The following is a 17,846-nucleotide window of genomic DNA, read 5'->3' as shown; positions in this document are numbered from 1 at the left end:
GTGGCCGATTTAAAGGCTACCACCTAGCAAGTGTGGTGTCTGGCGGTGACACCACACAACCCATGCAATCATTTGTAGCAGAGATAAAATATTATAGTGGTCACTTTCAGACACATAAGTGATATCTAACGTAACATCAGTAATTCCAACTCTGAGCATTGTTTTACCGATAAAATCTTGTATAAATCTTGCATGTGTCCAACCGCAGAAAACACAGGTCAAAAAACAGGTGGCAACTAATGGAGGAGGTTGTAGGTAGGTATGAATCTTGGACTAGAGAAAAGAATCCTTAAGCATTTTTTGCACCTGTAGGCTATGGCATCTTGAGAGACTGCATTAAAGTGGAGAATTTTCACTTCCTGCATGTGCTCTTGAAACAGCATTGCTTAAGAAGGCTAAATAAAAAATGATTGAATCAAGACATGTTACACCAAGCTTATAGGGTCTTCATCAGACTTAGTTTACCACTTCATCCCATTGTTTGACACAGAAATCTGCTCCTGCATGACTGATATAAGTAAACATGATGAACTTGCTACTTTACTGTAATAGAAGGCTACCTGTTTATAGCATCATTTCTCTGCCCCCCCCCCCCCCCCCCCCAGGTCCTCCTTCATACTGTCTGAAATTAAAAGGATATCACACCAATTTTGGGCTTCTTTTATTACAGATACCATTAGACATCATCATGAGACTGAGCGAAATTGAGAACATCACAGACTTCCTCGAGAATTTCGTCGACAGGAACTCTGTTTCACAAGATGACTTTCTTGCAAGTGAGTAAAATGCAAAATATTTAAAGTGATTGCTTTTCAGTGGCAGACAAATTTTACATGATTTTTTTTTTTTTTTTAATTTTACTACAGCTGAACACTGCTATTTTATATAAAACATTGCTTCCTCTTCTGTACTGAAGTTCTTCTAACTTCTGTTGTCCTTATTTCGCATCTATTGCCTTGTTGGTGTGCATTTAACAGGCTCACATACTTGGTCCAATTGTATATTAACTCACCCACCTGCATTTACAGCCAATATCAGGCCCTAGTAGGCAGTCTTCCTGGACATTCGCATCTAAATGTCTTCAGAATCAATAGTCTAAATAATAATTAGAATCGGATAGTAACATTTCCCTCCATTCAAAGCTGTTCCACAGTGTTGCATAAATATGTAGACAAGAGAACTTACTTGATACTGCCCTTGACAAAAAAAAAATCCAGACCACCAAAATGAAAATGTTTAACATTCATTTCAGTTACAGAAATTATATTATCATTACACTGACAGTATGTACACAATTCCAGCAGATTATATTGACGGTAAACGTTATAAACTATATTTCCTTTCAAATTTTTGCATCAGTTTGTATAGGAACTACTGTATGCTTCAAGTTTTATTTCAATCACAATGTTTAAAACATTTGTACGTAACACTTTCAATGCATATTTTTTCTAGATACTAACATTAACTGAAGCTTGTTTACTGCCAGCACTATTTCCTATGACTGAAAAAGCAAAAGACGATTGTATACATACTAAAAGGGCAATTTCTGAACAGAGACATGTATTTAGGTCACATGTTACTTAACTGACAAGAGGTGTCTGAAAGTCTCTTCCTCCAATACGTCCTCTTACTGTTCCACTTTTCAACTTTGAGTGACTAAAATTGGTCACTCCTCCTCATTTACTACTTTATAATCTCATTCCGCAATTTCGAGATAAATGTATGGACCATAAGGAGAAGTATTAATGTCACTTTGACATAAAATTTAAAGTCGCATTCAAAATTTATGACTTTCTCTTTCCCCTCTTGATTGTTCCAACTCTTAATTAGACCAATCTTGCCGGGGGCGGTGACAGAGCGGTTCTAGGTGCTTCAGTTCGGAACCGCGCGACAGCTGCGGTTACAGGTTCAAACCCTGCCTCAGACATGGATTGTGTGGTGTACTTAGGTTGGTTAGGTTTAAGTAGTTCTAAGTGCTAGGGGACTGATGACCTCATATGGTAAGTACCATAGTGCTTAAGAGCCATTTGAAGCATTTTTTAGACTAATCTTGTCTTTGTGTGTCATTCCCCCAACATTGTTAAATGGGAGGTGGTAGCATATTCCTAGACTCCTCCCATGCACTGCTTCTTGAAATTTTATAGGTAATCTGTTATGGGATAGTTGGCATCTTCAACAATTTGCCGTTTGAGGTTAATCAGCATCCACCCACAGCTCAAACAAGTGTATGACCACTTGTACTGCTCTTCTTTGTTTACACTGAGAATCTCCTGTTCCTCTGTTGATATGGGTCCCACACACTTGAGCAATATTCTAGGAATGGTCAGAAGTGTATTCAAAACAGCCTCCTTTGTAGAGAGGCTGCATGTTTGTAGTAGTCTACCAATGAACGGAAGTCTGCTACCTGCTTTACTTGTCATGAGCCTAAATCATTACTCAAGTTTATATACTTTCAGATTGTTATAGCTAGGTACTTGTATTAGTTGAGGGTCCTACTGCTGATTCCATGAGCTACGACTTGCAGGTCAATGTCGGTGCAATGCAACTGGTAGTGACAATGAACTACCCAACCTAAAACCACAAAACCAGCAACAGGTAAATAATGTTTGTGATGTGTGGACAGTAGCTACGTAACAATCGGGAATCCACACCACCACTACTGATGTACATTTCCAGTGACCAACTATTTCCTGAACACAAAGCTTCTGGCATAAAACTATTCTTAGAGCAATGCTGCCTTTATCTTTCTCTTTCCAAAGACTGGTTGGCGCAGCTCTCCGTATGTGTCTATTCTGTTTAAGTGTCCTCATACCACTGAGCAACAATGATTTTTGTTTGACTAGACATCTCCCCAAAAGGGAAACACAGATATGGAAAACTGTACAAATGCTTGAATAAATTATTAAAAAATAGTGAAGTAGCTGAAACTCAGCAAAAGAATAATGACTCTCACGCAATAAGAGATAATGTATATTACTGTTACAACTATGGAGGTAGAAGCAGCTGATATGGAAGATACAGGTAGCAGGGAAACATTCTGAACACATCAGCGAGTTTACAAAACTGTACTTTTGACATAATTTTTAAGAAAAACCAAGCATGTCTAGTTAAAATGAAAATTCTGTGCTCACTGTGAAACTTGCCACAACCTAGTAAGCAATAAGAATGGCGTGAGAGTGCCTAAGTGAAAGGAGAAAAAAATCTAAGATTACAGACTTAACATCTTTTTGACTTTGACGTCAGGGACAGAGCATTTAGTTAACTCAGCCAAAGCCTTATCTAAGGAACTACCCAGCATTCTAGTAAAACGATTTAATGAACCCATTACTTGTTCCAGGGATCATATTTGTGATGCATATTATGCTGGGGAGAGGCATTCCACTCAAGTGGCCAAGATATAAGGGTGAGAAAATAATGAACAGTATGTGCAGTGGCTTGCTTATTCATGTTTTCCATTTGTTTTAGGAAATTGTAAAGTTGTGGGGTGAAGAATGAGACAAAGGAGTTATGTGCTTACAATCATAAAATCAGAAGTCCCAGCCTGTGGAAGGAAGTCAATTAAGATTATTTTACTTGCACACTCCACAACTTTTAGGTAATTGCAGCTGTAAGAAAGCAAAAACAATAAATTTTAGGCACATGCCTGTACAGACAAGAAATTCAGCAGTGGCTGTATAAGTAGTCTGAGTAACTTCTGTAATCAGACTGAGCAACAGAACAGAAAATAACAATCTCTGTAGACTGTCCAACTTCCTCTGTTGGTACCAGACTCCAATGTGAGCGATACATGTGAATAATGATCGAAGTTCATCCCGATCAAATTTTACCTTTCACTGCCATCTTGTAGTAGAAATGAACTACTTCCAGACGACGGAATTTTAACTTGAGAGAAATGACTGATGTCCACGTATTTCAGTCTCAAAGTTGTTGTGTACTTAGCTCATTCTTCCAATGTCACATTACTTCTTTGGAAGGGTGATAGTCCACAAATTCAGCTGCTAATTATTGTTCGTGCTGTAGGTGCATGTTAAGATAGTTGGATAATGTCAAGCAGCAGTCATGATGAAAGTTCTACTGCACAACTTGGAACAATTCACAAAACCAGAAAGTTTCACTGACGACTTTCAGATGTATCAAAATGCATTTGAGCTGTGAGTCATAATACTGCTTACGGCTGTAAGTGTTCATGCTTGAAATGTTTTGCAAATAGCACTAGCACAGAAAGAAATGCACTGATTAAAGAATTTAATGAAATAAGATGTTATGACAAAATACAAATGTGGTCTAACCACTTATATCCAGCATGTACGTCCAAGGTGTACATGTGGACAAAAGGAGGAAAAAAATCCTGGTTAAAAAATACTGTTTCTTGGGTGTAAATACATTGTTTCCCAGATAAAAGTACTCTATACCCCAGTGGAAGAGCATTTCTTTCTTTTTTTTTTTTTTTTTTTTTTTTTTGCTTCGTGTTAAATGACAATGCGCTTCCCTTGGAACTGTAAAACTCAACAGAAAATATTCAGGACATAGGATGCATGATGTAGTCAGTCAGTAGCAATACATTGTTAAATAGCACGAACATACAAATGGAAAAATTTAATGGTTTAAATTAACATACATACAGTATAGCTACAAGAAAATATAATCTTTTACATCTACTATTGTTTGCCAAATTTATTAATTTATTTTGCTGTTTTTTTTTTCTGAGGATGTGACAATAAGTGCACAGCATGAATTGTAGCAACAGATTTTTTTTCTGAGAAGCACAGGTTTATAATTTCACTGTTGTGCAATGAACATTTCGTGAGTTACCTGGCTGAATACATGTTCTGTGGAGCACTTCGACTTTTACACAGAAAAGCCAATTACATGTGAAGTTGCATGATTTGTAGTCTATGAAAGAACTAAAATAAATTTGAAAAACTGTCTCTCTAGTGAGTGTTATCCTTTCAGGTATATCAAACACACATGTACCTGTAAAATTTTAAAGAATGGCATAAATGGCTGGTCTCCTGGGGCCCAAATTTTTCACGTGCCCAGTCCTCGGCATTAAGTTTTTAATGCGCTGTGATTTAAGGAATTCATCACACGATATAATTCATCAAAAGGAAATATACTTTTCAAAGTAACCCTTCTCAAATTACCATTCGCATCAGTTTTTCTGCAACCTGTTAGGAATGTAAACAGTTGTAACGCCACACTCATAGAAATGACTCACAAGAAAAATGCATTGTGCGCAGTTTATTGTTACAAAGTATTGCATAGTCTTTGATATATTTTGCTGTCAGCAGACAGTTGTGTGTGCATTGTGTTTTTTTATTATAAACGGCACATTTTCTTGGCAACTGAAGTTTTATTTTGGCGTTACTAACTTTTTGCTGCAGAATTATTCTGCAACAGTGGGCTCTAGTAAAACTCTAATAGAGTATCAGTTCTTACCAGCAAGAATTACAAAAATTTAACTGAAAACTAAAACAATAAAAGCTTCTCAGAATTCTGAAAAATTCTTGGGTTTTTACCAGTTGTCCCAGGGCATATACACACTGATATTGCACAGGAGATAAAGAAAGAACTCTGATGAAACACAAAATTGGGACTTCTCCTACAATTATAAAGTTTGGTTAATAACAGATGGAAAGACAATTCAAATACCAGTTTGTCATGCACCACTTCTGTCCATCCATAGTATTACGAATCAACCCCTCATCACTTTGAAACATTACCCAGTCACTACAGGCAAAGCACACGTTTGAGACCCGGGATAAACACGGTAACAGACCACACAAACCTTTAGATGAAAAAACAGCCAAAGCTCAGAAGCATGTAAAATCACTCAAAGGCCAACTCTCTTTATCTGAAGACCTTAATGCCAATAAGTTACAGCAGATGTACTTAAATTCCTGGACAATCCAAATCCTGTGAACATAGTATTTAATTTCTATGACAAAATGTAACATAGCTTTCACCTACTAAAGAACCGACACCTGCAGCATTTGCAATAAAACCTAAGCCACTGTTGCTGAAGTTGATTCACAGATAGCTAGCAGTTGCATTGAGATTTCTCTGAAGGATCTGATTAGGAGGAGGAAATGCCTATCTGTTTAAAATGAACAGTGCAAGAGAGAGGCTAACAAATTTTGTAGGGTGTTTACAAGGGGCAGGGAAAAATTCTCAGATTTTTCCCATTTAAAATACACTTTATCCTGGGTGACAGCACATTCTTACCATGTTAAGTGACAATATACTTTCCCTCAAAACAGGAAAGCTTCCTGCCACTTTAGGAAACAATACCCAGCAAAAGTTTTTTTTAGTGGTAACATGTACAGTGCATATTTTCATATTACAAAGGTATAAATAAGAATTCTACCACATACAGCACAGTAGCTTCCGAAGCACTGAAATAAAGATTGCAATGCACTTTAGTCAGTCATAGCTCACGTTATGTGATATCACCACAGAGCATGAGACACATGAAGAAGTCGGCCAGTAGCAGCATGAAGTGTGAACACACAAATAAGGAATGTTCATGGTTTAAAGTAATATACACACAGTATTGCTACAAAAGAAGGCAAGCTTTCATGTAAAACATTGGAATATCTTTTAGTCTGTGCTACCCTTTAAGATATATCTAACACAAATGTGCCAGAAATATTTCACATGCAAAAGACCACCAATGCCTTATTTAAAATTTTACTAAGCGGAGTGATCCTGAAAGTGTCATCTTGCTGTTGGCAGACACTTGCGTGTGCACTGTTGTTGTAAATTGCACTTTTTCTTTGCAACTTAAGTTTTATTTTGGTGTTATTCTCTCATTTATGTTTTATTTCTGCAGTATTATTCTGTAGCAGCCAGCTAGAATAAATTTTTTTTTGTTAAAATATCAGTTCATACCAGTCAAAATTACAAAACATTAATTGAAAACTAAAGAATGAAAAAACCTAAAGTTCCAAAAAAAATTTCCCTGTTGTCCTGTGGCATATAAATCTTGTTTTATGAAATAAAGCAGGCTGAAGTGTAGAGAAATTAAAAACAGAGTTGCAATTATGACCAATTACCAGAAAATTCCCCAATATCTCAACGAATAAGGTTTAATATCAATGGCAGCTGTTATTTTACTCATTTAATATACATTGCCTTGTTACAGAGGATACCTTTAATCAAACCGTTTCAAAGAAAGGTCCAGATGAAGCTTATTCTATGCTGTGGCATTAACCTACTAAAGTCATATCCAGCAATGTATGAGATATCAGTGTATTCTGCAATTCTTGCTAAAGACAGAACAAGAACTTCAGTGTGTTTCATGTCTTGTTGAAGGCTAAAGAAAGATTTGACCATATTCTTGTAAACTTTTTCCAGTGAAGAGTCATTCTTATCTTGAATGTGTCGAAAGGATGAGCCTAGTAAATACAAATACAATATGTGAAATGCAAGGAGACTTCCAGAACCATGCAAGAAAGACTTTTTCTGCAATGGGGACAGTTTGAGTGAAAATTAAAAATAGAAATGTCCTGTTGGTGAGAGAACTACCCCAAAGTTTCTCGTAGTGGAGAGTCATACTTTGGTCCACGTGAAACCTACAAGAATCAAAGTGCGTTCCTAGCTGCAAAATATCACCAACAGCTTCTTGGGCATTCCTAAAGCAAATACGATGACTTGCAAATTTTGAAGCATTTTATGTCTGAGAAGCTTAACAATATCGTTTTCTGTCAGTGAAACCACAATGAAGATGACAGGATGTTTCATTAAGTTTACAGGCACTGTAACTCTGAACTAGACTTTTTTTTGGCCTATTTACAGTATTAATTAATACTACTGTTCTACACCATTAAACAGCAACTTACGTGTCCTACAAAATTGGGTAATTCAGAAAAAAAACTGGCTCATTATAACAAAACCCTAACAATGGTTTCTAGGCCTTCAAATTAATTTCAGAGATTTAAGGACTTTACAATGCAAAATTAAATCTGTGTATTGCATTATTGTTCTAATTTTTTTTCACTGTCATACAGTATTATTGGAAGTAGACCTACCATCATGTCGAGATAAGATTGCTTAACTGAATATATCCTGCGTGTCCAGTATAAAAGTGATACAGTGGTGGTAATGTTCAGAAAAAGTGATTTCTAGGCTTGTTTATGAATGGAGCTAGCTCATTTTTTATCTCACAAATTCTATGTATTATTGTGTACTGTTTATTGTAAGTGGCTATTACACCATGACAACACACAAAGTAAACAACTTTTGGGATTATAAATTTATCATAAATAAAGTTTAAATTTTCTCAGAATCTTGTAAACTGGACTTGAATAGTTACTCCTGTGTAACCTTCAAGTAGGTTTTTCTTATTATCAGTGATATCACATTTAATTAGTTGTCCTTGCCTTATACCCCTCTCAATTACTTGAGAATATTAAAGAGACAGTCAGGTGTTATATCTCAAGCATTGGGTGAAGAACCTTCTTTTTTCCCCCCTGAGCATCCAGTTACACAATACAGGCACTGGGTGGATTGAACTTCTTGTTTCGTAAATATTGCTTTTAATTAACATGAGATTCCATTTGCATAAAATTTTTAAATGGCTTACATATAAAAGAACAGAAAGTAACCTGGCTTAAATTTACAGGAACAGAAATTAACTTATAAGTACTCATACTGCCGTTATGTCAAAAAATAAGACATGTGATTTCATAAGCCAAACTACAATGCTTCTGTCACTTAAAAAGAAATAATACATATATGTATACATTATCTAAAAATTATTTGTACTTTAAACCTTCAGTACTTACACATCTGACAATTACTAATGCAATACCACTGCTCACGTAAAAAAGAATATATATTCTGCTAACAGAGTAAAAAATATATGTAATACATAATCACAGAAGTAATGTCAAATGTCTATCATGTGATCATGGAAAACAGAAGTGACACATGATTGCAAGAGATGAACTGACAAAACACTAGTTCATTCCACCTTTTGAATTAATACTTGCTTTTCCACTGAACAAACTGTCAAAAGTCCATTATGTGAATTAAAAACTGAAATATCTTCAATCTCTGGTGATCAGCAACATTTTTTTTTCTTACAGTAGCACCACATTTTTTGAAGTTTCATTTACTACTACGTGTACTGTAGCAATTAAATTCTCATACCAAGTAAATGGTAACCACACATATGAAAGAGCCATTAAACTGCACCTATGAAATGAGCTAATTCCTTCAACTGTACATAAATACAAAAGGATGTGAAATTAGTCTAGAACATATCAGTACCAATACGGAGTATCTTTCTTTCTCCAATAACTAAAAAGGATTCTCTCAGTATCTCCCACATTGAAAACAGAACAAGCAATACACAGCATCATGGTTCAAACAGTTACATAATGGACAACCAGCAAATTATGGAGTCTATTTTACAAAGTTATCACAGTACTAAAATCTTTCTGTCCCATGCATTTTTATGCTTGGCTAAATGCCTGAAAGAGATTCTTCCTGCAACGGCTTGTGCTGCTATAAATTATTTGAAAAATTTCCAAGTTTCTGACAGGATCAAGACCTTCGTTTTTTGGGAGTATGCAAGAAAGATGCAATTTAAAGTTCCGCTCCCACTTGGACGAGTCAGCAATTAACTTAAGATTTTTTGGTGATGTAGGGGACTGTTTTGTAATAGCAAATTCTATTGTACCACTAGCTTCAAGAAAATAGTTCTCTTCATCTCCTTGTCCTCTTTCATACCTACTAAGAGGCAAAGCAGATCTGTATGTTTCTTTGCATACCTGTACAGGTATCCTGGGGAATTTCTTACCTGTATGGTAAAACGGAAGTTTAGGCTCACTTTCTGGAAACTTATCTTCTACTTTAGAGCATTCATCTGTGAATATTGTTTCTTTAAGATCGGGTACACATTGTTTTCTCAGCTTTCGAATTGCTGGCCTTCTCTGAATTTTAACATAACCTGCTGGTTCAACTGATACCAGTTTGTGTTCCATATGAGTCTCTTGTTGAAAGAAATTCAGCAGCATTTCCTTTCCTGCAATGGTTCTTCCAAACCAGTCCAGTACCACATCATCTGATAGATGGCGCACCAGATGCTCACGGTGATGATCGACAAGATCACAATAAATATTTGCACACTGTTCTGCTGTCAACTTGTCTCGATCAGGAAATTGCTTAGTTAGTTCCATTTTATTTTTTTTGAAGAAATCTGTAACAAACAGTCATGTAAATAATTCTGTTTCTTTGGTTTCAGGTCGATTTGGTGAAACTGATGAACGAAGTAAGTTATTTTCATTTTTCAAATTTGACTAGAATTATGTATTAGTAATACACAGTGAAGCAACAGTTATCTATACAAGTATTAATACTGACTGCTTAACAAAAATCACACAAATGTGGGTAGTCGGAATATAGTATTAGAGATCATACAAGTCATGTTTTTCATTTAATTCAGGCTAAGAAACTGATCCTTTTACAGAGGCAATCCAGCATGCTAAACTAGCAGTCTGCAAACCTGAGCTCCAGACAGTGCGACTATATCCGAATGACAATCCACTTGAGGTGGCTTACCCATCATGCACACGGATCGAAAGATGTGGAGGGTGTTGTGGACACAGCTTACTCAGCTGTCAACCAACGGACAGCGAAATAGTAAATTTTCAGGTAAAAAAAAAGTTACTTCTGGTTATGGTAACTGAATGATTTCCGTAGTGAGATAATGGTGAATAAATAAGAGCAAAAATTTCTAACAAAGGTGTTAGATATTACATACACAACAAGTAAAATCTATACACTTCCATTAAATGTTGCCGAAGTGCAGAAAAGGAAAATACATAGCCCAGGCTGTAAAATTTTGTATATTTAGTTGTCCAGTGAAATGACATGCCTTTTTAACAGATAAAATTAGTGAAAAAAGAACTTTTAATGGAAACTTCAAAAATAACTATAGGCTGCCGGAGGGCAATGAAATGGAACTTGCTTAATATACCACCTACCTAGAGTATTTGTTGATGATCACAGGTCTGTAATGCCCACCCACCTTATTTTGAATAATACCAAAAGAAATTGACATGGGTCAAACTTCCCCAAAGAGTAAAAAAAAAAATTGAGAAAGTCAAGGCTTCTTCAGATTCTAACTTATCTGTACACAACAACAGTAGTAGTAGTAGTACACATGTGGAATAAATACATTTATAAAAATAGATGGGATGCAATCTACAGCAAATGGTCACTTGGACTGTGCCTTACTTGCTGCCTAGCTTATGCAAAACAAGAAAGGTCATACCTGAAGTCAGCAAGTAAGTAAACACCAATCCTGAAAGACAGTATCATTTGAACTCCACTGCAGCAGACAGAATACCGTAATTTTTAGATGTTTTCTGAAATAAACTGTTATACGCTGATTCTGATGCACAGCTGTTGCCCCCACAAAGTGTGTATTTTTACAGCAAACATGTAATTAGTGACAAACAAAAATCTATACAAATATCCTATCATTGCAGGTCTACATTACAGAATACAGAGGTGGAGACCTTCTACAGCAGCAACGTAAAGAAGTTGTTTCTGTGGAACGGCACCTTAAATGCAAGTGCAGCTGTATAATTAAAGAGGAGGTATGAATAAAATAAAATCCAGTTCATTCTGTTGTTTAAAATCTGTAAAATAAGTGACTTCAAAGGATTCTGATCTGTCTTGGTATAAATAGAGCTCCAGCATGAGATAAAAAGAAATGATGGTAGACAATTATGGAGAGGGAGGGCTGTAGTGATGGGGAGTATTATCCATCTACTGGTAGGACAACTAAGATCTGCTCGAGTTATGCTTAAAATTACATACCTAGAAACAAAAGTATTTAAAGCTACTCTCCCACTTCTATCATAATCTTTTTACTGTCACAGAAGGAAAATGGCTGGAAACAATTTCCTCCACCTCCTCTCTCCCATTAATGATCACCGCTTCTATTCAGTGACAGAATTCTTAAACCATGTGAAATACTAACAGACATGTTTGAAGCAGGAATATGTAAATACTACAGCTGCTGAAGCAAGATCAGATATGTACTATGTACTGTGTGTGTCTGGGGGGGCGGAGGGGCAGCATCAAGCACGCACGCACGCACAAGTTTTTACAAATGACATCCGACAATGTGTTGAGATTTACTGAATGAATGAATGTGGTTACTTCAACCGTAGGGTTAGGTATGAACAATTTTATATAAAATAAGTTCCACATTCAACCTTCATTATATTTTGTGAACTGATGAGCAGGTGCGGGTGGATGTCACTATCTTTCCTGGCAAATAAAACTAATGCCATACAGGATGCCTAAGCATAAGTTTCGGCAGGACAGCACAGCAATGTGTGGTAATTTAAGTAAATTCTGTTCCGTCTGTTATGTAATTAATAATGTTGTATAGTGTTAATGCATTTAGTAGAAAATAATCATTACCTAAGCATGTTTGCATATGGATCATACTAAAACTTTTGTGACACTGCCTGTTCCTTCTGATATACACTGAGGGGACAAAAGTCTGGGATACCTCCTAATATGTCACACCTCTTTTTGCTAGGCAACACAAAGCAATTCCATGTGGCATGGACTGAACAAGTCTCCTGCAGAAATATTTAGCCATGCTGCCTCTATAACTGTGAAAGTATTGCTGGTGCAGAATTTTGTGCACAAACTGGCCTCTAGATTATGTACCATAAATCTTCGAGATTCATTCACGCAAACTGTCCAGAATTTTCTTCAATTGACATCTGGTGACATAGCGCACTGTCAACCACAAAAATTCCATTGAATGGCTGCAAATGGTCTCCAAGTAGCCGAAAATAACCATTTCCAGTCAATGATTAGGTCAGTTGGACCAGTCCATTTCATGTAAACACAGCTAGCTTGCACATTGCCTTGTTAACAAGCTTGGTCCATGGCTTTTTGAGTCTGTGCCAGACTAACTGTGCCACCAGCTCTTATTAACTGAAATTGGGACTTATCCAACTAGGTGACTGTTTTCCGGCCTCCAATTGATACGGTCATCTGCTGCCATAGCCCGTTAACACTGTGTTGCTTGTCTTTTAGCACTGACAACTCTACGCAAACGCTGTTCTCTGTTGCTAAGTGAAGGCCATGGTGAGAGGTAATGCCTGAGATTTGGTGTTCTCAGCACACTCTAGACAACGTAGCTCTCAGAACACTGAATTCTCTAACGATTTCCAAAATAAAATGTCCCATGTGTCTGGTTCCAATTACTACTCCACATTCTGGTAATTCCCCTAATGCACCCAGATTCACGTCTGAACATCTTTTCACATGAATCACCTACATACAAATGATAGCTCAACCAATGCACTGCCCTTTTCGACCTTATGTATGTGATACTACTGCCATCTGTAAATGTGTGTACTGCTATCCCTCGACTTCCATCACCTCAGTGCAATAAGGTAGAGAGACACAGAAACAACTGCTGGCTCTTTAGTTTACAGACAGACTATATTACATCCACTTACATTTCTTGCATGTTTGTAATGACCTGCCTGTTATTAACTAAAGTTGATGTGGAAAAACTATTTACTGTATCTTCCTGTATTTCTAGGACTGCAACAAATTACAGAAATATGTACCCAATGAATGTGCCTGTACATGCCAAAATACAGATGAGGAAGAAAAATGTACAAATCAGCAGAATATCAAACTGTGGGATCCGCATGAATGCTCGTGCAAATGTAGAAATACTAGGGAATGTACCACAGGATTCTTTTTTGATCCTGACTCCTGCAGGTAAAGCACCACTTCTTTATAAAAATGATTACACCTAGATCAGTTTTCACAGGAACTGTGATAAGCATGGGAAAAGAAACTTGAATCTTGGTAGGTTTGTTTCATAATCTCTACCTTCCTCTTCAGAAAATTTAATATGTCCATTTCATCTCTGGAGTAAGATTAACTGGTATAAAATGTTCTTTTATATTCTGATTGTCTATGACCATATGTTCTACAAAGGCAATAATTAATCAATACACAATTCCAGAGAAGGGAAATGAAATGAAATGAAATGAAATGATATGTACACAATACAAAAGGGAAGCTCAATGTGTTCTGTCAAGTATTTACTCTGCCGTCCCAAAGCTTTTTACAAAAATTCCTCAGCATCATGTAGAATTGTTAATTACCACAAAGGTAGTGTGTGGCAGACAAGTGAATTTAAAGTATTTAAAAGTAGACCAAGCTCTTGGATAGAGTACTTCCTCATAAACTGTCATCTCTTGGCTCAATTGAGTTGGGCCCTAGAACTGAACTGCTTAATCTACTTTGAAATGTCCTTTAAATGTGTGGGCTGTTCAATGCTTCTTCTACGGTAACAATCTACTGTATTTTGTAAAATTACCTTAGCTGTCAGAGCACAAAACAGTGAAAACTGGTTAACAGCATCCTCTAAACAAAACAACAATTCCAGCAATCTCAAGATAAGCCAGCTAATAAAAAACACACTTGTCAGAAATATCAGTGTTCCAGAGAAACTGACAGTTAATCCTGTATCAATGTACTGCAGCAACTATTCTGAATTTTCAATCCAATTTTCTTAATTTTTGCAGCTGCCAACCAACAAACAGATGGCGAACACCTGGAGTTGAGTTCCCTGGTTCAAGTGTCATTTGGTGATAATCAACAGGAAAACATTCCAGTGTAATTAAAAGACCAGGGGAAACTGTTGCAGTAAGCATGAATTAACAATATCATAAAAGACCAAAGAGACAAATCCTCATTTGCAGCTTAGACTGACTGTATAAATTATTCCTTCTTGTTCTAATGAATAAGAACTGTGAGAAACATAGAATACAGTTACAGAGGAGAGAAATGTTGAACTGTGACATTAGCAAATGCTACTCTATACACTGCAAGGTTAAATTTCAGCTGTACATAACTTGAGTGTGTGTAATGTGAGTTAACTCACAAAAATATGTAATGCAATTTCATATGTATTTATTTTGTAAATACTTGTTAATGTATTAAACTAGAGGTTATAATAATGTTGAAATAAAACATTGTAGGTGATCACTGTAGAATAAAGTTCTAATACACCTTAATCCTATACAGAACTACTAAACATAACATTCATTCCACTGTAACTTTGCATGTTCTCCCTAGAACCTGCAGTGACAAATCAAAACTTATTTGTTGATAATTGCATTTCTGCAAGCATGTTAGCTTCTTGTCAACGCAGAAAAACTCCAAATTACTGGGATTGAATGGGAAAAACAACGGAAACCTGGGCAAGCTGTTACAAGCAAAGTTTGAGTTAACAGCGTGTAGCAACTTTTTTCCCCCACCAAATGGTAGCCGTACTCAAAGCAGTTCTCCTGCCAAACGCTAGAGGACAGGCTGTCAATATTACAGACTGCAAGAGGAAACTTTACTAGTGTTCTTAATCTTTTTCCTTGTGCAAATATTTTTTAATAGCAATGTTCCTTTTTGCATATCACTGCATTTAGTAAAGATGTTAACTGCAATGGAATGAAGAAGAGGTAAGTTTCTCCGAAAGTGGAAACTGATGCTTATCTGTAACTGAATATGAATTGGCAAAGTATATGGCAATTTGTTTCAGTTTTGTTGTGGCTAGTTTGTGTAGTGTAAGCAAATGCCCTGTGACATGTTCGGTTTCTTGCGTAGGCAGCGACGTAAATTGTGAACAGAAGTCAATGGCCCAATGCCAAAGAAGCATATACTGAAGGAGAAAAGAAATAATTGCTGGGTCTCAACTGGGGAGGGCATCAACATAAATTTCTGGGTGCTACTGCTACAGTGAAAGGACAGTTCTCTCTCAATGCAAGGAGTGAGAGGGAGGGCATAAGAAAAATGAATTTGTCGCCAGAGAAGTATTCTTCCCTGTTGTACAAAGGTTGCTCCTTTAGTATACACAAAATTTTGGTCCTAAATTGTTTGACTGGTAGTGACTGTACCCTTAGGAGTGCATTAAATAATTTTAGGGCGACCATTGGGAAGCTGTTGTGTGTCAGTTAATTGACGTCTTGGTCTGTCTATACCATCTTTATAGCAATTGCTGTACTAATGAATTGCACTTCTTTCTGTATGTCTCATTTGTCTCTGTGTGTAACAATGCAGTTGAAAATATATTGGCTGAAAAAGTTACAACTCCACACCTGGCAAAAAAATTGATTTGCTTGAGTTAATGATCTGGATGGCCTTTTTTGTAATAAAAAAAACACATTCTTGCAGCCTGCAGAATAGCCCCACATAACAGCCCATAGCTGATTCAACTGTGGAATATTGCATAGTTGACTGTTGCTAGGTACTGGTGTGGAACAGCATTTCTTTAAGTTTCCTCTAACGGTCTATGACCTGTTGGTTTGGAACATACAAGTTTGATGTGCTGCTGCCAAGTTAACATTGTATCAATGAAAAAGCCCAGAATCTGCTGTCACACCCAATGCATATCATCCTGTTTTATCCTCATTAATTTTCATATTGTTCATGACGGACTGGGCCTTGGCCTCACTGAATAAGACTTCTGCTTGTTGTCATTCTCCCCTTTGGAAACCAAAGTTGTCATATGTAAACTGCCTATGCCATTAATGAAAATTAACATGGGTCCTATTACAGATCACTGTTGCACACCATGTCATCTGATTCTGCTCCTTGCACTGATAGTCATCTGTTGTTTACGTAGGATTAGAGAGTTTGTAGAACAGCTCCCTCAATACCATATCAGGGTGTATACGTGGACAAGGAAAAAATAAATTCCGGATTTCCCGGTTAAAAATACACTTTCTCCCGGGTGACAGTATATTTTCCCTTATCAAACCTTTGAATGGCTATGGTTTTATACACAGGCGTACAATTTCCTGGCACTTTAGAAATCTAAACTCAGGGAGAAAGACACATTTTGGAAACATGTTTGATGTTCAGCAACATGTACGCTGTGTATTTTCGTATTACGAAAGTATACCCTGGAATTTCACCAAACACCACATGTTACTATCCGAATCATTGAAATCGACATTTCGCTGCGCTTTTGTAGGCCGTTTGTAGCTCATGTCACGTGATCTCGCGAGCCGATGTTCAGAGCATAGGACATGTGATGTAGTCAGCCAACAGAAACATCACTGTTGCACAAACAGGGAAAGTTAATAGTTTAAATTAATACACACAGTGTTGCTATAAGGAAAAAGTTTTCACACATAATATTGTTCTCAAGCTGCAAGAGAAGCTAAGATTTCGCATATACTGTTGATCTTTTTTATGCGTGTTACAATTTAAGATATATCACACACATATGCCAGTAAAATTTTTAATAATGACATAATGTCTGATCTTCAGGGTTCGAAATTCTTCAAAATGGTGCGTCATCAAAGAGTTGATTTTTAAATGAGAGTCAAACGCTCTGTGATTTAATAAATTCATGGTACATTCTTGCACATAGTTAAACTTACATAAAAGGATATTTACTTTGAAAGTGAAGCTTTTCAAACCACTATTCACAATATTTTCCCACGACCTGCTACAAATAGGTTCATTTCAGCAGTTGCCACAAAGCGCAGATAACAGGCAACATTGCACTTGGGGTAGCTATCATGACGTAGGAAGCCAGTATGTAAGTATGTGTAAAACATCGAAAGATCATACATTATGTCGTAAAATGAACAAGACATCAGAGGATACTACAAGAGCATTTTATGAAGAATATTAAAATGTGCACATTTGTATGTCCGGATTCCCAATGAAGCAGACCTCGACCTGATATTAAGCTTTTCAGTATGTAAATTTTCTTGGAACACCACTACTGTATTATATCATGTTTGGTTCTTTATTATGACATAATGCCATACGTGCTA

The 17,846-nt window shown here is 36.6% G+C and overlaps 2 protein-coding genes across 6 annotated transcripts in view; one reads left to right on the top strand and one right to left on the bottom strand.

The window, feature by feature from the left end:
• The window catches only part of LOC124621964 (vascular endothelial growth factor A-like), a 90,228-nt gene extending 75,177 nt beyond the window's left edge, over positions 1-15,051 (top strand). Inside the window, exons 2-7 of the mRNA XM_047147492.1 lie at positions 671-776; positions 10,250-10,276; positions 10,475-10,659; positions 11,499-11,609; positions 13,589-13,773; positions 14,589-15,051. Coding sequence (XP_047003448.1) covers positions 671-776; positions 10,250-10,276; positions 10,475-10,659; positions 11,499-11,609; positions 13,589-13,773; positions 14,589-14,655 — 681 coding nt within the window. The 3' untranslated portion in view covers positions 14,656-15,051. The remainder of the gene's footprint in view (positions 1-670; positions 777-10,249; positions 10,277-10,474; positions 10,660-11,498; positions 11,610-13,588; positions 13,774-14,588) is intronic.
• Positions 8,273-17,846, bottom strand: part of LOC124621965 — a 39,595-nt gene continuing 30,021 nt past the window's right edge. For 4 of the 5 annotated variants that reach the window (XM_047147497.1, XM_047147494.1, XM_047147496.1 and 1 more), the window contains one exon: positions 8,273-10,204. In XM_047147497.1, the coding sequence (XP_047003453.1) occupies positions 9,459-10,184 (726 nt within the window). In that variant the 5' untranslated portion in view covers positions 10,185-10,204 and the 3' untranslated portion in view covers positions 8,273-9,458. The remainder of the gene's footprint in view (positions 10,205-17,846) is intronic. The other variant, XM_047147493.1, reaches the window with a different exon arrangement.

The sequence above is a fragment of the Schistocerca americana genome, chromosome 7, assembly GCF_021461395.2.
Source record: "Schistocerca americana isolate TAMUIC-IGC-003095 chromosome 7, iqSchAmer2.1, whole genome shotgun sequence".
In the NCBI taxonomy this organism is placed as follows: domain Eukaryota; kingdom Metazoa; phylum Arthropoda; class Insecta; order Orthoptera; family Acrididae; genus Schistocerca; species Schistocerca americana.
The sequence above is the reverse complement of the archived record's forward strand: the minus strand, read 5'-3'. Positions and strand labels throughout refer to the sequence as shown.